The sequence below is a fragment of the Pelodiscus sinensis genome, chromosome 5, assembly GCF_052426305.1.
Source record: "Pelodiscus sinensis isolate ZL-2025 chromosome 5, ASM5242630v1, whole genome shotgun sequence".
Classification (NCBI taxonomy): Eukaryota; Metazoa; Chordata; order Testudines; family Trionychidae; genus Pelodiscus; species Pelodiscus sinensis.
The window spans coordinates 126,024,200-126,045,134 of NC_143056.1; the positions used below are offsets into that span (position 1 = coordinate 126,024,200).

The window sequence follows — 20,935 nt, forward strand, 5'->3', positions numbered from 1 at the left end:
ACATAGAGTGGCAATCGAGGGATAAGAATCAGATCCTATACGCCGTGCACAGTCCATTTCAGACACCAGGCAGGCAATTTCTCTGTGTTGCGTCCTTTGCTGGGCTGAAGAAAATCATTCCACTCCCATCACAGTTGAAACACCCTGACTTTCCCCATCGGCCTCTGTCCCCTGCAGTGAGGAAGTAGAATAATTAATTCAGACAGCGTAGAGCATTTCTAGTGATAAACATCAAAGCATTAACAGGCGGAGAGTGTGTCGCTCAGCCAGGCTGTCTGCTCCTCTGCATGAAATGGTCTGTTGGTATGTGTTATATCAACAAAGGTACTGGGAAAGACAGCAAGGTTAGAAGGAAGGAGACAAAACTAAAATGATACAAGGCCCCCAGGGTGTAGCTTACCCCAGGGAATGAGATAAGAGTGTTTAGCCTAAAATAAAGCGATGTTAACAATGAGATCTATTAAGCTGTGGAATTGGCTCCCAGGGGGAAATGCTGTTGCTTGGAATAATTGGAGTGAACAGAGCACTCAGGGAAACGGGCTAGTGCTGGGCTATCTGGAAATGGATGAAGTGACCTGATTTTTTTTTAAACCAGCCTTGCTTTTGGTGCCGTCAGTTTTTCACGCGCCATCAGTTGCGGGCACAAATTAGAGCGGCTGCCTGCAAACCAAAAGGCGGCTGGGCATTCACCTGCCATTTTCTAAGGGCAAAATCTGTCAGCCGTGCACCAAAAAAGTCAGTGGGTTTAGTAATTAGGCACGCAAAGGCTCTTCCACTCTGACTGCTGCAAATGCTCCCGTTTTAGGGGCTCAACTGGATCTGTCTTAGGCCTGTTGTGTGGAACAGGTGAGCCCAGACTACCCTTGGAACCAGAATGACCGAGATCTGGGGCCTTGTAGCAGCCTCACACTGAGCCGTCGTCAGCGTCCACAGATACTTCTGAAAATTTGTGCCTGTGGGCCAGAGGTTCACTTGGTGTGAATTGAACTGCACAGTCATACGCCTCTCGCCTTCAGTGGGCAATTTCCTGCTTTTGCTTTTCTGTGTTTTGTCCCATGTCACCTGGTTACCACCAGAGCTGCTGTCCCTTTGTCACCCCCTTGCTCCAGAGTCCCAGCTGTCATTTAAAAAGAAGAGTGTTTCTGACCCTTTGGGCTGTGAGGATAACATCAGAACCAAGAAAAGAAGACTAAGAAGGGACATGATAGCCGTTTTCAAGTATCTAAAAGTCTGTTACAAGGAGAAGGAGAAAAAATTGTTCTTCTTGACTTCTGATGATAGGACAAGAAGCAATGGGCTTAAATTGCGGCAAGGAAGGTTTAGGTTGGACATTAGGAAAAACTTCCTGTCGGAGGGAAGAGGGCATTAAGCACTGAAATAAATTGCCTAGGGAGGTTGTGGAATCTCCATCATTGGAGATATTTAAGAGCAGGTTAAATAGACATCTATAAGCAGGGGTGACCCGTGAGCCTAGGCGAACTAGCAAATTGCCTAGAACGCTGCTGGCCCGGGTGCCCGATGATGACATCACAACCATTGACGGCTGTGCAGGCGGGGGCGCCAATCACACTGCCCGCCTGGGGCTCCAGCTGCCGCAGCCGGCCTCAGGCTGCTCCTGTCTATACGGCATGATCTGGATCAGTGTTTCTCAAAATGGTCCAGGTAACCACTTTGAGAAACATGGTAACTGGCTGCGCCAGTTTGTTTACTTACTGGCTCTTTGGCCACGGAGCCTCGCAGCTCCTATTGGCTCCGGTTCGCCGTTTGCAGCCAAAGGGAGCCATGGGAAGCGGCAGCCCGGCCCATGCCTCTTCCCGCGGCTCCCCTTGGAACCGGTGCCAATGGGAGCCACGAGGCTCCATGGCCACAGTGCCAGTAAGTAAACAAACCAGCACAGCCAATTACCATGTTTCTCAAAGTGGTCCATGACACCACTTTGAGAAACCCTGAGCTAGACGGTGCTTGGTCCTGCCGTGAGGGCAGGGGACTGGACTCGATGACTCTCGAGGTCCCTTCCAGTTCTAGTGACCTAGGATTCTATCACCAGTGTAGAAATTCCTGACTGAGGGTACAGCTACGCTGCAAAAAAAGACCTGAGGTGACTAAATCAGGCTCTCCAGGGTCAAACTTATGGGACTAACTAACTCAGAGTTATGCTTCAGGGCTAAAAACAGGCATGTAGCTGTTCCCACTCAGGCTGGAATCTGGCTCTGAAACCCAGTGAGGAGGGAGGGTCTCAAAGCCTGGGATCCAGGCTGAGGGAGAACATCTACATTGCTATTTTTAGCCCCCAACACGAGCCCAACTCAGTTGACCCAGACTCTGATACTTGCGACTGCTTGGTGGGGGGTGGTTTTGTTAGTTTTTTGTTTTGTTGGGGGGGGGGTTGTTTTGTTCATTTTTGTTTGGTTGGTTGGTTGGTTTTTGGGGGGTTGTTTGTTGGTTTTTTGTTTGTTTGTTTTTCAGTGTGACATACTCACAAAAGTTATTGTGAGATGGGCATTAGGGTCTGGTATCTTTTTTGTTCTTCTAGTCAGTTTGTTTTTGCCAGCCACTTGCCTTGTTTGGCAGTGTCTCACTGGGAATTTCTGTGGCTGGTGCTTGATTTTTTTCCCCCACTAGCTTGTCACCTGAGGCTACCGGAGTGGCAACCACTTAAGCCAGAACTAAACCTCAAAAGACTGGGTGGCTCTGGAGAAAACCAATGGCACATGGGGGCTTTACCTGAGTGTACCGAGAGCCTGAACAAATAGCACTCTGAGGCGTGAACTGCCCTGTCCACTTCAGCCAGGCCTCAGAGATTCCGGAGTTCAGCATTTTTGATGTGTGGTCGGCCATTTTGTTGCAGCCACCTGCCCGACATTTTGATTTCTGAGTTCTCTGACTAGCTGGGACTTGCCAGAAGCTGCCTGTGGCTCAGCAGCTCTCCTAGCAAGGAGGAGATAACTGGGTGACAGCACAAGATCCACGGAGCCACGCAGCTGGAGGTCAGGGATCCAGACCCCAGGAGTAACCAAGGAGACGGGAAGCCAGGAGTGTAGGCCAGCAACCATGATATCTGTCCGTGTGAGGCTGGGAATGGGAGCCATGGGTGTCCCATGGTGATCAACTACACTAATATTGCTACTGGGCACAGACATTGTTGCCACAGGTTCTGGTCCCATTGTGTGAAGACCAAACGTGGCCCTGCTTATACCCCCACATGGACCCACTTCTGAAATGTTTCTTCTCCTGGAAACCTGTGAGCAGATAGAGCAGGGTCTTTTCTCCTGACGCTGGGGAGGAGTCAGAGCTAGGGTGGATAAGGCAATCTCTGACCAGCAAGGGCCGCTGGGATAAGTACCTTTGTTCTGAACTTGAGGCCCAGCTGACCTCACCATTCTAAAGTCCATTTTGCTTTTATATCCGTGGCTGCAATGTCTCCTTTCTCAGTCGCAGGCCGTAACTTCTTGTCTTAGCACAGCTGATTTCTGGAAGCAACCTCTGCCACTCCCTCGTCCTCTTTGTCCTTCCCCGGGGTCCTTTGTCCATCCTTCCAGACTCGTATCGCATCATCTTTAGCCTGTATGTAAGGCACAACAGTGTCTCTGAGCAGGGAGGCGACACAGGCTATTGCCCCATTTGGGACTGTCACTCGAGGGCACTGTAAACGAGGGGCATGTGGCTGCCCACTTGGCTCTTCAGCTCTGGCTGCGGTGGCACAAGGACGTGGCTGTGTCCTGGGTTATTGTTGCCGTGCGGCAAGCGCTTGTGATTCTGACTCTCTGCTTCCCAGCGGGGACTCCCATGCTGTTCAAGAGCGTGTCTGTAGCCTGGCGCACGGACGGCCTTGTATGAATGCAATCTGTGCCCCCACAGCTCCTGCATGGGGTTATGGGAGCCCCTCCATGTGCCTTTGTCTGCATGGGTCAGATCTGCAGCTGGTGCAGGGATTTCCCCAGGCTCCCAGAATTTCCCCAAGCCCCCCACCCCAGTTATCAACTAGTTATAGTCCTGTGTGGCCCAAGCGATTAATCATTTTGCCTGGGGTTTGTTTACAACTCACTGGAATGCCAGGATAATGAAATGTTGTTCCCCTTGTGTCATGTGTGAAGGGCAGCAGAACTGTGCTCAGCGTGTCCTGAGGGAGGGTGTCTCCTGCAGTCGAAATGCACTGGCTAAGCAGGCGGTTTTGATGCGAGATCCCAGGGGAGAGAAAGGGTGGGGACAGCTGTGTTGCTTGATGACCTGCCTAGAATCACAGGCATTATTTGACCTGCTCCCCTCTCTCCTGCTTGGCAATAGAGTTGGTTAGGCTCCAGAGTGAGTCTTTTGTTTTGCTAAGTGGCCGCTAGAGCTGAAAACAGGTCTGAGAAGAGTCTGCCCGGCCTACCCTGGCCGCGAGGTTCCCTCGCTGAGAGCAGGAGCCTCAAGAGACCAACTTGCAGAGGTCCCAGTGGCAGGTGGCAGGTGGCAGCTGAAGGGGATGATGCAGGGCCATCAGCATCAGAGTGGTGGAGTGGAGGGAACAGCGCCACAACAAACAGCAGTGACCAGAGTGAGTGAGTGACCAGAAAGAGCAAGGTTCCCTTTCTCCCCCTCCCACACTGGCAGGTGATCTCATGTGAAAGCACCTCCAAACTTGGCATCTCCACTGACCCAGGGCAGCCACAGTGCATGGGGTGTGGTGGAGGGAAAAGCGAGAGGCACGTTAACGGAACATTTGTTTGGCGGACAATGTTTCAGTGCTGTGGCTCCAAAGTGCTAGATTTGTGACTGGGAAACGTATTTGCTAGCCAGTCAGGATTTTTAAAATGTGCTGTTTGCCAAGGTCATTATCTCACAACATTGCTCTCTGGAGAGGTCATTATCTTGAGGCGTTTCTGTGTTAAACATTTTTATTCTTATAGTTTTTGCATGAGAACAGCCACACTGGGGTCAGGCCAATGGTCTATCTAGCCCAGCAATCTGTCTTCCAACAGTGGCCAGTGCCAGGTGTCCCAGAGGGAAAGGGAATGAACAGAAAAGGCAAAAACCAAGTGATTTATCCTCTATCGTCCAGTCTGACAAGCAGAAACTAGGGACCCTCATGTCTACACTACAAGTTTTTGTAGCAGAGAGTATGCTAATGATGGACTCATTAGCATAAGTCGCGATGTCATTAGCATATTTTCTGCCAATGCTTTTAGTGTAGCTGCTTCTATTATGCGCAAAAAAATCCGTTTGCGCAAGATCCATACGCTCTGCTCAAAAACCTAGTAGTGTAGACAGCCTCTGAGCATGGGATTACATCCCTGCCCACCCTGGCTAATAGCCATTACCTGTCCTCCAGGAACTCATCTAATTCTTTTTTTAACCCTATTATGGTTTTGGGCTTCACAGCATCCCCAGCAAAGAGTTCCACAAGTTGACTGTGTGGATAAATACTTTTTTGGGGGTTTTTTTAACCTTCTTCTTATCAATTACATTTGGTAATTCATCCTTCTTGTGTTGTGTGAAAGATTAAATACATTTTTCCTTATTCACTTTCTTCACGCCAGTCGAGATTTTCTATCCTAGCCTCACTTAGTTGTCTCTTTTCCAGTCGGAAAAGTCCCAGTCTTTTTAATCTCGCCTCCTATTTCATACCCCTAATTGTTTTAGTAGCTTTTCTCTTTACCTTTTCCAATTCCAATATATTGGGGGGATGGGGAGACCATAAAATGCACACAGTATTTAAGATATGTGCATGGTTCTTAACATTTCGTTCCTCATGGTTCTTAACATTTCGTTTGCTTTGTGGACTGCTGCCGCACGTTGAGTAGATATTTTCAGAGAACCATCCACAATGATTCTAACATCTCTTTCTGGAGCGGGAACAGCTAATTAAGACCCCCGTATTTTGTATGGCTAGCTGAGATTGTGTTTTCCAATGTGCAATACTCTTTGCATTTATCAAACAGCTCGTCGTCACCCTCACAGCCTCACTCCTCATTGATGTCTACATTCTCCCTACAGATTCAACTCCGCCCCACCCCCATTCCAGTTCCTGGGGGAAAAACTGAGCTGGTGTAAACCAAAGACTGCTGATTTACACTAGTTGAAGGCCAGGCCCCTAAATGTCTTGGCAGTTAGGTTCATGGGATTTAGGAACCTGAACACCTTTGAAGAGCCTCCCCTCATGTTTTCTTTGTCCTCCCCCTAGCAAATACACCCCAAGCGTGAAGGGCAATTTAGTCACAATGAACCAGGCGCCGATCCTGCAAACACTTAAGTACCTGCTTAACTTCAAGCTTTTGAGTTGTTCTAGGGTTAATGTGAAGCCCGTTCCTAGGTGTTTGCGGGATCAGCGCCTGTGGCATGTCACTCTCTTGAATTGCACAGGGCAGTAGAGCAGAGCAAACACAAGGGACTCCCCTATATAGTGACGGTCTCAGAGCAGCTGTCTGCATGCCAGGGAGTCGCTTGCAATAAGATGCGGAGGTTCTCGGCCGGCCAGATGCCCTCCAGAAGTGGCTCACAATGACCCATCTGGGTTGTGACTAGAATGGGGTGGGACATTCTGAAACGTTTGTGCTTTTGACAAAATATGGGCAAGTGTTTCCATCTTTTGGCCAGCGCTGTTGCCACTTGGAAAATTGCAACATTTCAACGGTAAGACAGAAGAATGCCATCCACGGATTCCCCCTTCTCCCCCAAATGTTCTAACATCTCCGGTGGAGTTTTTTAAATGACAGCCTAGTCTCTCTATCTGCTATATATTTGGAAGAGTCTGTCATCCATTTGTTCAAGAATTCCTCCTAAACGGTAAGAGCTAGGACCACCAAATTTGGTAGGCAGCTTTCTCTTCTTCTAACTTAAAGCAGGGTCAGGTTTGGTTGTGCCAGGACAATGGGATGTGCTTGGAACGGGCTTGCTTCTCATAAAAACATACAAAAAAAAGACTGACTCACCAGGCAGGTGAAAGGGCCTGGCTGGGGGCATGCTCCCCTCCCCCCATAGCCCCAGACTTCCCACCTTCAGGGAGGACAGTGGAGGTGAAATCCCTCCTCCACCCCGATTCGTACAGGAACAGTGCAGGCTGTTCCCCTTTGTCAGGGAGTGAGGGGAAAGTGCACAGTTTACTGCATTCCTCATTCTGTCTGGGGAGTGCCCACTGGAGCTGCAGCAGTCATGGAGAATTGCTTCTCACCTGGCCCCAAGATGCTGCAGTGAGAGAGGACTGGGGTTGTCCTCTCTGCCCAGGGCAGCCTGCCTACTGAACCCCTCCTCCCCAGCCCCACCCCAGAACAATAATTCAGATGAGGGATGTAGATTCTCAATTTATTTAAAAAAAAAAACAACCCAAAATTAATTGAGTTAAGGACTTGAGCAATGCCAGGTAAATCTTCTAGTCAATCTAGCGAATATATACAATGTCAGATCCTCAGATGGTTTTCATCATCGTCAACAGAATCAGGCAGTGCAACACCGTAGGAGGGGATCTGACCCAAAGCCTCTTGTTGCCATGACAAAATTCAGGCCAGAAATTAGAAAGTTTTTAACCATCAGTGAGGGAGAAATCCTGGAACGGCCTCCCCATAGTTGTGGGGGGCAAACCACTTAATTCATGTTAAGAGCAAGCTGGACAAACGTATGAGTGTATGGATGTGTGACAGGGTAGATTATGATGGTGGGAAGCAGGGCCCCACAGTTCTGGTTTATGTCTTCTATTCCTAAGTCTCATGCTTCAGGGTTTCAGCCAGTCTCTGGCAGGGGTCAGGAAGGGATCCCTCACAGTGTATTCTGGGAAGCTTTTTATCACCTTCTTCTGAAGCATCGGGGTGGCCATGGCTAGAGACGGGACACTAGATGGTGGTGGCAGAACAGGACTATGAGATGTGGCACCTCCTGTTCTCTCAGGCGCTTGGCTGGCGGGTTCTTGTTCTCACACTCAGTGTCTAAGTGATCACCACATGGGGTTGAGAAGAAGTGACAATGACCTTGGTGGAGATTTGGGGAGGAGGAAGGGTTAATGTCCTCTGGAGCATGCTCAGGCAGGTCACTTGCCAGGATTACCTGGGAGTGTTTCACTTATAATCATTTCTCTACTACTGCGGGGACCGCGGGCACTGAGGCCCCTCGGTCCTTCCTAGTCTCTACCTATGACAAGGAATAGTCTAGTCTCCTGTGGGCTGTACTACTCTGCTCCAGTTCTGCTTGCTGGATTTATGTGCAGGTGGTGGGAGGTGTTAGTGGCCTGTGAAACAAAGGAAGTCAGACGGGATCATCTGATGATCCCTTCTGCCCTTAAGCTCTAAGTATTGTCAGTTCTCATGCTTGGATTGCCAGTCTTGCAAAACCTGTTGTTGATGTTTTTCAGCTCATAGTTCCCCGATCATATTATTTGGGGGACATTCTCATTTATTGTTGCACAGTAAGTTGCTTACACCCATAGTTGAGGAGAAAAGCTTAAAAATGAGACCAATACGCTTGTAAACCAGAAAGCAAATCTAAAGAGCCTAACATGGATTTTAAAAAACAAATCTCTTGGATTTGAAGCCAGTGTCATGATTTTCTTGGAGGGGCAGTATCGTTTTTGGAACATGCAAACTGGCCGTGCTGATTTGGTTAAAATCTAAGTCACAGTCATTGTGGGTATGTTTACACTAGCCCCTTAGTTTTGAACTAGGGAGGCTAATGTAGACTTTCGAAGTTGCAAATGAAGCCTGGGATTTAAATATCCCGGGCTTTATTTGCATCTTCCCATCCGGGCACCATTTTAAAATCCCCTTAGTCCAAACTTACTGCCCGCGGCTATATGCGTCAGTCAAACGTTAACTCAAACTAAGTCCTTAGTTCGAGTTAACTGTTACACCTCGTGGAATGAGCTTCTTGAGTCCATCACTCGGAGGCAGGTTTTCACACCCTTAAATCAGGTGGAATGAGGTGTAACAGTTAATTTGAACTAAGGACTTAGTTCGAGTTAACATTTGACTGCCGCGTGTAGCTGCGGGCAGTTAGTTTGAACTAAGGGGATTTAAAAATGGCGCCCAGACGGGAAGATGCAAACAAAGCCCAGGATATTTAAATCCCGGGCTTCATTTGCAACTTCGAATGCCTACTAGGGGGCTAGTGTAGACATGCCCTGTGTGAGTTTAATAGCTGAAAATTTATCCTGCAGATGACGGGATACATTTTCAGCTATTTGATGTATCACAGACCACGCCCCCTCCCCAACCCCGCAAAAAAATGATGGAGAGTTGCTGGTTTGGCACATATTTCCAGTCTCTGTTCTTAGGAGTTCTGGGAGTGCCAGACTTTTAGTCACTAGACTCTGCCAGTCATTTTGTATGGGTCCTTGAGCAAATCATTTAATGTCTGAGTCTCTGCGTTCCCACCACCAAAAATTATCCTCTGCAGGTGGCCCTACTTCCTCCCATCCCAAGCAAGAGCCCTGTTTGCCCCTGACGTGGGGAGCAAGTGGCTCTTTGCCACCTGTGGGTTTCTGCACAATTAGATGCATCTCCTTGCTCCTCCTTTTTACCTCTGTAGTTGGCACTGGTGTGACAGCTGCTCGATTCCCATGTGCCGTTGTGGGGTTGACAAATTAGACAGGATTCAGAGAAGAGCCAGGAGTCTTATTTAAGGGTGTGAAAACCTGCCTCAGAGCGATGGACTCAAGGAGCTCTGTCTATTTAGTTGAACAAAGAGAAGGTTAACCGGTGACTTGGTCACAGTCTGTGAGTACCGCCACAGGGAACAAATATTTCCTAATGGGCTCTTCAGTCAAGTAGAGAAAAGTATAACCAGGTCCCGTGGCTGAAAGCTGAAGCTAGGCACATTCAGACTGCAACAAAGGTGTAAAATGGTACCGGGGAGAGTAACTAACCATTGGAACAACTTAGCGAGATTTAGGGGGAATTCTCCATCACTGCCAATTGTTCTGTCAAGATTGGTTGTTTTGCTAAAATGCCTGCTCTAGGAATTATTTTGGGAAAGTTTGTGTGAGACAGAAGCTCAAACTAGACCATCGCAGTGGAATTTATGACATTTTCCCATGGAAAACTTTGATTTTTGTCAAAAAATGGAAAACCAGTTTTCAGTGAAAAAAAAATCAATGTTTCTGATGAAAAATATTTTAAGAAAGAACTTTCCACACACTCAGAAATGAGTGTCAGAAATCCAATTCTGTATTGAAAAAAATATTTCAGTAGAAAATTTTCAGTCAGCACCAGTGATAATAATTAATAATAGCGAAAATAACACAAACATTTAAAGTGATACAAGAGCCTTATATGAAAAGGGCTATAGAAGAGCAGATATCAATGATAATGATCTATTATCTCCATGGTGCATATGATGTAAGTATGTCCTGTCAGCGAATGTTTGTTTCTGTGTATTTATTTCATTGGCTTTCCTTGGGCAGGGTACTCATCATATCCAAGCATATTATGAACATTTGAATAGGGTTCAAAAAAGACCTTGATAGCTTCATGGAAGTTAGGTCCATCAATGGCTATTAGCCAGGATGGGTAGGAATGGTGTCCCTAGCCCCCGTTTGTGTGTAAATGGATGTCAGGAGAGGGATTATGTGAGGATTACCTGTTGTGTTCCCTCCCTCTGGGGTATCTGGAATTGGCCACTGTTGGCAGACAGAATACTGGGCTAGTTGGACCTTTGATCTGACCCAGTATGGCCGTTTTTATGTTCTAATATTCAAGAATTAAGATCCCTTTTTTCCCATTCCCTGCAGCTTTGATTTAGTCCACATCTCACCTCCCACTTCTGATCCTGGGTCAAAGCCAGGCCGATGTTTCTCTAAGCCTGGCCCTGCTCCCAACTCCTGTAGGTTCCTCGCAGAATGGAGCCTCGGTCTGCGCTTTGCTGATCTGTCGCTCGGAGCTCCCGGGGCCGCTAGGCAAAGATGCAAGTGCAGCGAGAGGAAGGCTTTGGAGAACTGAGATGAGACGGGGGAGGGCAGAGAAGTCAGCAGCAAACAGGATCCACTCTGTTCTGTGCAGCTAAGCTACAGAAGACGGGTAGTGTCAGACCTGGCCAAAGGGTTTGTGGGGCCCAAGGCAGGACGCTATGAGCGGGACCCAGGCCTGGCCGATGGATGGTGTATACTCAGCAGCGCGGGGCCCCGAAAGCGCAGGGCTCATGGCATTTGCCTTGCCTGCCTTGCCCTAGGACTGGGCTTGGGTAGCATCTCAGAGAAACTCACTCTGAGTAGCACCTCTCTGTAGCCCTGGCAAAGCCTATTGGTCCAGATCCCTACCTGATGTAAATGCCCCCTTGACTCCTTGGACTCTGCTGAAACTGCTAGGGAGCCGTTGAGTCGAAGGAGAAACCAGAACAGTCTGAAGAGACTTCACTGGCTTGGAAGTCAGAAGCTCCCTCGCTGTTAGGTCTGCAGCAAATTCCCAGAGGTGGACCACCGCACGCTGGTATCAGTGGAAAGGTTCCGGCTGACTGCAGTGAGCTTGGGAACAAAGGGCTTTAACCTCTCCAAGTTTGTCTTCACTGCATCAAAAGTCCAAGTTCCCCAGAACCAGTGGCTCATCATGGGGCCGATGCAGCTAAAGGCAGGTCTGTTTCACACACAAAAGACTGGCCATGTCCAACTGCCTTTGGCTGCCTTTACCCCATGGATCTGCTACTCATTTTGCAGTTTCATAAAATGGAAGTGACCTTTTAGTGTGGGATCAGACCTGAATTCACACCCTTGGGGATCTTAATAAGCACCTTAACCACTCAGTCATGGCTCCTCTTAACGATTAATTAGTTAATTAATTCGTGAGCTTATGTTCTTGCGCCTGGCCTCCCGCCTGGGAATAGTGATGCTTTTCCTGGCTTGTAGAAGGACTTGCTTCATTGGCATTTATAAAGATCTTTGAGCAAGGAGAGTTCTAGGAAGGGATAGTATCATTACAGGCGGGAGGGAAAGAAAACGAAAGACACAGGACCCCCAGAATAAGCTAAGTGGAGCTGAAAGGAGATATCAGTCATTCCCAGGGCTCAGGGAATCCTTGTGTGTGCAATGAATTCTGACTTGCAAATCAGCAGGCCTGGTGTGCAGAGGGAAACGAGGCCAGGAAGAGTTGCGCGCTCTACTTCCGAATTCTGCCCAAAGGGATGCAGGCTAAGCTAAAGTGAGGTCTCCATCCCTCAGCAGCAGAATCAAAACGATTTCCCGAGTCGCTGCCGTCTTTGTCCTCCTTTCCCCACCCCAAGGCAGAGAGGTGAGATACTGGGAGAGCCCTGATTTTGTTTTAAGACCTATTTGTGCTCACGCAAGCCCCTGTTGAGTGCAGTGAGTTTACGGGAGTAGATTCTGTTCCGTGATGCAGTGTCAACTCCGAAAATTGGGGATTTCAAAAATTCAGAGACGATCCTTTCCCCCGGAGTGGCTTCAGCCACACTTGTGCAGGATTGATTCTTGTTTTATGCAGGGCTGTCAATTGCATGCAGTTCACGCTTTGCTTCCAGGAAACTCACCACATGATGCCAGGAAGGTGTGTAATACAGTGGTGTTAGTATTTGTGTTCGTTCGGTATCCCCGTTGCGCGAGGTGCGGCACAAACCTATAGTGAATAGGTCTCAGAGGAGCAACCATGTTAGTTTGTAACTTTAAAAAACAAGTAGTCCTGTAGCACTTTAGAGACTAACAAAAATATATTTCTAGTATCATGAGCTTTGGGGGCAAAACCCCCTTCTTCAGATGAGAAAAGTGGAGAGAAAAGGGGGGGTCCCTCACAATTTATAACAGAAAAAGAAGGGGGGAGTACTTGTCAATTGTAGAAGCTAAGAGTGGGCTGGAAATGTCCCATACTTAACTTTTGATGTCAATTGAGTGTTGAATATAAGGAAAGCAGGTTTTATATATGGCCATTCAACACGGGCATTACAATTGACAGGTACTTCTCCCCTCCCCTTCTTTTTCTGTTATAAACTGTGAGGGTTCTCCCCCTTTTCTCTCCACTCTTCTCATCTAAAGAAGTGGGGTTTGCCCACAAAAGCTCATGATACTAGAAATATATTTTTGTTAGTCTCTAAAGTGCTACAGGACTACTTGTTTTTTAAAGTTACAAACTAACATGGTTGCTCCTCTGAGACCTTTTCACTATAGGTTTGTGTAAATATATATTATGTAAATATATATGTGTTAGTTTCTAAGGTGCTACAAGACAGCTCATTGTTTTTAAACCCACCGTTGAGAGACACGTCATGCTCTGAAGAACGGACAGATTAGTCGGAGAAAGGAGAGTTCTTATTCCCATATTCCAGTCTTGTCTTCTTTAATAACACAGCCTGGGTTCCTTTGAATGTTTCTCAGTGTCTTGGATGCTGGTCAATTTCTCAGAGCCTTTATCATTAGTATGGCGGAGGAAGCATGGTCTTTTAGCTAAAAGAGGATGCAGTAGAGAGTTACAGGAAAGCTGGTAGTAGATGCAGGGGAGAAGGGTCTAACTCCGGGACTGTGAAAAAGAACAACGAGGTATCGGGAAGAGAAAGAGCAGAACAATGGAGCTAGACAATGCAGGTACCATTTAGAAATAAGGAGGAGAGCTTTGGCCCTGATGCTTAAACAAACAGGGAGCCAGAGCACTGGACTAGAAGAAAGGGGTAGAGGAACATAATTCAAATGCTAAAAAGCAAGGAGACGTCCTTCCCTGGAGATTCAGGGTAATAGCAGTAGATGCCAAACAGGAAAGCACGAATTGTATTTCCAGTCAACATGAAGATGAATTATTTCCTATAAACCCTCTACTCACCCACTACTTCCTCTCCCTGGTCTCTGTCAAGTTTATATCCTCTAAAATGGTACCAACAAGTCAAGTCTAACCCCAATTCATTGGAAGGATTGTTTGTCAGAACAGCTTTTGCAGTGATGAAATTATCTACACCAGCATGGGTTCCCATACTTGGGGGTGTGCCCCCTTGGGAGGGCGTGAAGAAATTCCAGGGAGGGACCAAGGTGACCCAGCCCCCACCTCCCCACATCAATCCTCCCCCCCTAAGTTTTGCTGCTATTTTTGTTTTTCAGCCCCGGTCAGTTCCTTTTTTATGCTGCTATTGTGGGGCGGGGCATGAGGGTTTCTCAAAAATCAAAAAGGGGGCGTGATGCCGAAAAGTTTGGGAACCATTGATCTACAGAGTGGGTTTCCATCCTCCTGTTCCAGGGCATACGTTGGTGGCCAGCCGGGGTCAGGAGCACTTTTGGGTGAAGTTATTCACCTTCATCTTTTTCCGGTTTACAAGGCAAATTTGATAACCCCAAGACATTCCATGAGTCTGTTATTTTCACCAAATGGTTTTCAGTTAGAAGGGGAAAAAACCCTTAAAAATTAAGAGAAAATCAAAATGTTTCAATTTGTTTTTGTTTGAAATGACTTTCTTTAAACTTTCTGTTAATTTTATGTTTAAAAAACATTTTAAATGATCCAGATGTTTCATTCTGCCCCAGACAGACAATGTGTGAATAAAGATTGGATGTTTTTTGTTAAAAAAAACAAACATTAAGAATGATTTTGGGGCAGTTCTCTAGTCTGTGTCAAAAGTCTATGTCATGGCAGGTCAAACTAGATAATTATAGTCACTCCCAGTGGGGCCAACACCCCCCACCCTGGACAAGGTGGGGGGAGGTCTGGATCCAAGCTCCTGAAAAGGCCCAGGCTGAGGGTGGCCGGCCCACAAAGCTGCCCGGAGCACACCATGCCACACCTTACCTACCCCAGCTCCTGGCAGCTCTCAGAGCCTCCTGGAGCACAGTGCCACGGTGGTGTCTGGCGGTCATTTAAAGAGCTGGAGCCACAGGGCCCTTTTGAATCACTGGGCCCTGGAGCAATTGTCTCCTTTGCCCCCTCCCATCAGCTGGCCTGTTCACTCCCCTTCCCTCAAACCCGGCCTTGAAATCTATGAAAAATAGTTTGTGTTAACATCTTGATATGCAGATTTTTTATATATATATATTTGGTTCAAACTGAATCACCCCCCCACACACACCCACCTCCCCACCTTCTAATTTCTCAGAATTTCCAGCAAATCAAAAAAATGCATTGTTTGCCCAGAACCGGTTAGGAAGACCTCTTCCTCCATGTTGTAATTATTCATATTTTGACTCGTATTTGTGTTCCCCTAGCATAGAGGGCCCCTACTCAGAGACTAGATGATGTGTGTCAATAGGTGATGTATGAATAGGACATGGGGGACGCTGTCAGAGGCAGGACAGCAAAGCCAGATACGAGGAGACACTCTGCAGATCAGGCAAGAGTCTGAACAGGAAAGACTCTGTGAACTTGCCTGTCATTGCATCTTCGTAAAATGGACTCTCACGAGGAGGCGTTGACAGTTGCTGTTATTTCTCAAGGCCCTCACTTGGTGCAAGGCCCTTCATGGACACAGCATGATTCTGGCTCCTGAGAGCTTAGAATAGACATGAACAGTCAGATCGGGGGCTGGAGGGGATGAAGAGGTGGGATAGCAAAGCAAATTCCTACTAGGCCCCCTTTGGTTCTGCACATTGATTTCAGAGGCCCATCCTAGCCGTGAGAAATGGTCCAGTGGGAAGAAAGGGTCCCACAGCCTGGTCCAAATGGTGTGCGCTGGCAAAGGCTTGTTAGGGCTGATACAGGGAGGAATCCCATTGTTCATTCGCAGGAGCAGGCTTGTTGATGGGATGGGAGCAGGAGCTCTGTCGAAGGGCGATGAGAGGAGCGCAGAGGGTGGTGAGTGGGGGACAAGGCTGAAGGGAGAGGACGGGGAAGAGGAATCTGAAGGTGAGCTTGGCTGCTGGGTGCATCAGAGAAGAGGAGGTGGCCCCAGCTGGAGGGTGTTATGAGACAAAAGAGACAGGAGAAAGGGATGCTGGGCCGAGTCCTCAGCTGGTGTGAATCGTCAGTGCTGTGGTGAAGCTATCGGCACTAAGTTGAGTGACATCGGGGGAGGTTCTGGCCCCAAGAGCTCGCTGCGGTGCCACCAGAGCACAAGGGCTGGGGCGTCGACGTGCAGGCTGTGTCAGTACAGGGCTCGCTGGAGCATTTATCAGGGAAGTCACATCTACAGATACTTAGTGGGTGAGTCCTTTCCGGGAGCTGATTACTGTGTCACATCCCCTCCACCCTGGCCTGCGCCATTTGGCTGCCATGACTTCCCTAGCAGCTCAGAGCCCCAGCTGCTTGGTTTCTTTTTTTTTTTCTTCTTCTTTTTTTTCCCCACATGCACAGAATTGAGCCCTAATGAGCCAAACTCCCGTTACTACCCTCAAGGACAGCCCGTGTCTGTAGTGGAGCATGGGAGCTTATCAGTAGTTCCAGGGGTGGCCCTAGACTAGCTGCCAGCAACTGGCGCCCTAGGCAAACCATGCAATTGGTGCCCCCACCTCCAAACCTCTCAATGATATCGCGCCACCATTTGGCGCCCCATTTAACTTGGCACCCTAGGTGACCACCTAGTTTGCCTATATGGACGGGCTGCCCCATAGTAGTTCTGAGGATTTGCGGAGCATGTCAGGTGATCCAATCCCCTGGGTCACCTGAAGGCTTCAGGTATCCTCCAAGGCCTCCAGCAAAGTGGGGCTTATCAGATGGATGATAAGCACAATACCATTTGATCTCAACACTTTTGGGTGGCATTGGGGCCTTCCCACCGGATGAGGAAGAAATGACCAGCTTCTGAAAACCTGCCTCAGCCTGAAAACCTGAATCAGCATGGCTACATCTCTCAGGGTTGTGATTTTTTTTTAATACGTAGCTATGGCAACCTAACCCTGCAGCACTAGCCCAACAGGAGAATTATTTCATGGACCTAGCTACAGCCTCTCCGATAGGTGAATTGACTACAATGAGGAGACAGACTCTCCCATGGGTATAGCGAGTGTCTGTGCTAAAGTGCTACAATGGGGTATCCCCTCAGATTGGCCCCCCATGTTAGTCTACTCTGTCTCACTTGATTCTCTCTGTCCAGCCCTCTGCCCAGGCATTTACATCTCACTCCTTGCCCTAGCACAGCTCCTGGCTCAGAGAGCCCTTAGCAGTTTCCACAGCTAGGAATCCTACATTGGCCAGAGGTCCCCTAGATCTCTCAGTTGCATTCTCGGTTCTCCTGAGAGCATCAGCCTAGCTGAGAAGCCTGGAGAACAGGCCGCAGGTTCAGATCAGCTACCGGAGTCTGTGAAGGCTTCTCCTAGATGAAGCCCTTCTGCCTAGGCCTGGACATTAGCTTGGGATGCTTTCCTTGTCTGGATCTCAGCAGTCGCCCGGCTGACAAAGTTCTCACCAAAGGTCTAACCATCAGCATGTTTGTTCCAGTCCAGGCAAAGACGACGTCTCCTGCTGTCCCCTGGAACAGCACACCTGGAAGTCACGAGAACACGTCTGCAGAGCCAGGTGAGGATACAGCCGGCAGGCTGGGGGAAATCCTACCCCTCGTGCTCAGTGTGTCCCTCTCTACATGAAAGGCACAGAACCTGGGGCAGCAGATACCAAAGGGGGAGGGGGAGCTTTATCCAAGTTGATGGACACCTAGTCTCTAGAACCCAGGCTGGGTCGGCCAAGGAAGGCGTTGCTGACTCCATCATAGAGAGGAGATGGAGCATAGGCTGTGATGGGTGAGCAGCTCCAGCAGCACTGGGAGATGGGGTAGCCCAGGTTAGGATGGGCAGTGGCATCGGGACCCCCTGATGCCAAGGGAAAGCGGGGAGATGGGGGTGCCCAAGTTGTGCCTGGCAGCTGCCCAGTACGCCTCATGCTTCGGCAGGACTCCTCCTTGCTGAATCCAGCGGCCTGTCACTGTAGCTCAGCGCTGTGTTTTTGAGGTTACTGCGGGGTGCTCACAGGCTCATCCGTGACATTTGGGTTGAAGAGGAAGGAAGCAGCGTGGGCAGCAGCGCACCTATCTCACCTGTAAACAATTGAACACCGCTCTCAAAGGGCACGGGCTTTGTCACACTGCTTAGACCAGCCAACGCCCTCTGCTCCCGTTGGAGATTTATGCACCAGCTTTCACAGTGATGCCTCATGTCTGGCCTTTATGCCCCTCCCCCCAGCCCTGACCCACACCCAGCATGTACCCCCAACACTGCCCCATTCCCAGCCCTTAGGGGCAGCCATCCCTTCTGGGTTTCCCATGCCCCTTCGTTATGCAGGATCCCATGGATTCTCTCTGAAATCACCTGTGCTACTCCGCAGGCCCCTCAGGAGAGGGATCCGTTCGTTTGCTGAATGGCAGCAACCCCTGCAGTGGCTCCGTGGAGGTCCGTTACTTTGGGCAGTGGATACCAGTCTGCCAGGAAATGTGGGACATGGAAGCCTCCCACGTGGTCTGCAGACAGCTGCATTGTGGGGAGGCAAAGGAAGCAGTAGCCACCCCCACCCCCAGCCTTGTGTGCCCACCCAGGTCAGCGCGCATAAAGGAAGCCACCCCATCTTCTCAGAGCCTCTGCCCGTCCCTGCACATCCGCTGCACGGGGCTGGAGAGCACCTGGGAGCAGTGCAACATGTCACTTGCGGAGCAGTGCTGCGGTGGGAGGCCGGCCAGCGTCACCTGCACAGGTAAGAAACATCCATCTCGTGTCCTGTAGAGCCTGGGTTAGCCCTCAACAGCTCCAGATGGGAATTCATCCATGCGGGCAGGTGGTTCTCCTCCACTGCTGCTGCTCTAGCCCCATCAGCCATCCAGGGTGAGGCCAGCCCAGCTCTGTCCCTGCCCATTGGCCAAACCTCAGCCCTCCTAGCTGCCTGTTTCTGGCCCATGCGGCAGCCTTGTCCCTCCCCACATTGCAGGTTAAAAGCAATCAGGGGCCCAGCAGGCCCCTTCTGCCTGTGAGTGCCATCACAGTATCTCGGGGTGAGTGCCCCTGCATGCTACGCCCCTGATAAATTGTTAAATGACAGATGGAGCGGAGACCAGATCCACCTACCCGCCCACCAAGAGCAGCTCCATGTATCCATCCACACAGCCACTGAGAACAGCACCATCCATCCATCCATTGAGGCCATATTCCTCCACCCATTCTCTGAAACCAGCTCCATGGAGCCAACATCTCCATCCGTCCACCCCTCCATCCCCATACTTAACCCACCATCATCTAGCCCTTGAAAGCAGAGCCATAGAGCCATCCATTGAGGCCAGCTCTATCGATCCCTCCCTCCCCATACTCCCCTTTTCATCCATCCGTCCAGCCTCTCCCTCCCTCTCTGCCATTTGCAGAGCCTCTCTGAGCTGGGCTCCCCTCGCTGTCGCCCTCTCTGCCAGGTTCCCACTCTGTGCGCCTGGTTGGCGGGGGCAGCTGCTGTGAGGGCCTGGTGGAGGTCGAGGAGGCTGGTGTCTGGGGCACAGTGTGCGATGATGCCTGGGACCTGGATGACGCCAGCGTGGTGTGTCAGCAGCTGAGGTGTGGCTGGGCCGTTGAGGCGACAGTGGCCTCCTCCTTCCAGAAAGGGACAGGCCCCATCCACCTGGACGAGGTGGGCTGTGCGGGGAATGAAGCCCACCTGTGGGACTGTCCAGCCAACAGGACCCATGACTGCGGCCATAAGGAAGATGCCGGTGTGGTGTGCTCAGGTCTGTTCCTCTATCCCAAAGAGTACATGTGTCCTCCTGTCTGGTGGAGCACTCCACACCTGTCTCTCTGGTGGAGCATTCATCTCCTTCTCTGCCCAGTGGGGGATTTCTGTCTGTCTGACAGAGAGCCTCTGTCTATCCACCTGCTCATCTGAAGGAATGCTCTGTCTGTGCATCCATTGGAGTGCTCCTGTCTGTCTGTCTGTCCATTGGAGAGCTCCTGTCTGTCTTGTCTGTCCATTGGAGAGCTCTTGTCCATCTGTCTGTGCATCCATTGGAGCACTCCTCTCTGTGCATCCATTGGAAAGCGCCTGTCTGTCTGTGCATCCACTTGGAGAGTGCCTGTCTGTCTGTTTGAGTACTCCTGTGTGCCTGTCCATCTCATGGAGTCCATCCTGTCTGTCTTTCCACTGGAGCACTCCTGGATGTCCATCTGTTTTGGTGGATTGTTCCTGTCTGGGATGGGCAGTGACATTATTCTTGGAGAAGAGGTAAATCTCTCCTGACTCCAGCAGACAACAGGTGCAGCGGAGCCCAAATGCTTCCAGCACAGACTGCCCCTTACTGTGGGGATCCCGAGGTTGGTCCCTCTTTGCTGACTCCCCCCCTCACATTCCTACACAGAGCACCAGAAGTGGCGCCTGTCGGGCAGCTGTGCTGGCCGCGTAGAAGCCTTTTACCAGGGTGTGTGGAACACAGTGTGTGACGGGACCTGGTACAAGGAGGAGATGGACGTGCTGTGCCAGTGGCTGGGATGCGGCCCCTCTTTGGACAAACTGAGCTTCAATCACACACACCATGGCAGGATGAACTACCAGTGCAAGGGGGGCGAGGCCTCGCTCTCCTGGTGCCGATGGCACTACAACAACTTGAACCTGTGCCACCAGTCCCAGGCCGCCGGCGTGGTCTGCAATGGTAACTCTGCCTTGTCACACACCAAGCCCAAGCGGAGCCACGTGAAACGGGGGAGAAGAAGGCAGACATGGGGGCGACTGACGGGGGCAAAGGAGGCGGATGTGCAAGCGGATCCAAGGGACATTGGGCAAGGCCAGAGGAGAGGGGAGGGAAGGAGGCGGACATGGGGGACAATCCAGGGGATGTGAGAGGTGGCAGGAGAGGAGAGCAGAGGAGAGGGTTCGGGGCGGGGGAGGGTCTGTTCCTCCAGCCCTGCTAACTTCCCTTCTCCCTCTCTGTGGCGTCCCCAGGCTCGCTGGGCTTGCTGAACATGTCAGACGTGCCCTCCATGGGGATGACGACTCCAGCCAACACCCAGGACGGGAAAGGTGAGTGTCTGGAGGGGGGGAGGGGAGGTGACCCTTCTCTTCCTCCCGTGGTGCCAGTCTCGGGGGAGGGAGCCGGACCAGAGGCAGATCCTTCCCTCCTGGGGTGGGAGGGGAAGTTTGCCAGCCCTGCCCCTGGACAAACCTCTCCA

The 20,935-nt window shown here is 50.1% G+C and overlaps 1 protein-coding gene across 3 annotated transcripts in view; it reads left to right on the plus strand.

Annotated features, from left to right (window-relative positions):
• Nucleotides 1–20,935, plus strand: part of CD6 (CD6 molecule) — a 32,949-nt gene that overhangs the window by 4,645 nt on the left and 7,369 nt on the right. For all 3 annotated transcript variants that reach the window (XM_075928401.2, XM_075928402.2, XM_075928400.2), the window contains exons 2-6: nt 17,250–17,327; nt 18,129–18,491; nt 19,195–19,503; nt 20,128–20,418; nt 20,709–20,786. In XM_075928401.2, coding sequence (XP_075784516.2) covers nt 17,250–17,327; nt 18,129–18,491; nt 19,195–19,503; nt 20,128–20,418; nt 20,709–20,786 — 1,119 coding nt within the window. The remainder of the gene's footprint in view (nt 1–17,249; nt 17,328–18,128; nt 18,492–19,194; nt 19,504–20,127; nt 20,419–20,708; nt 20,787–20,935) is intronic.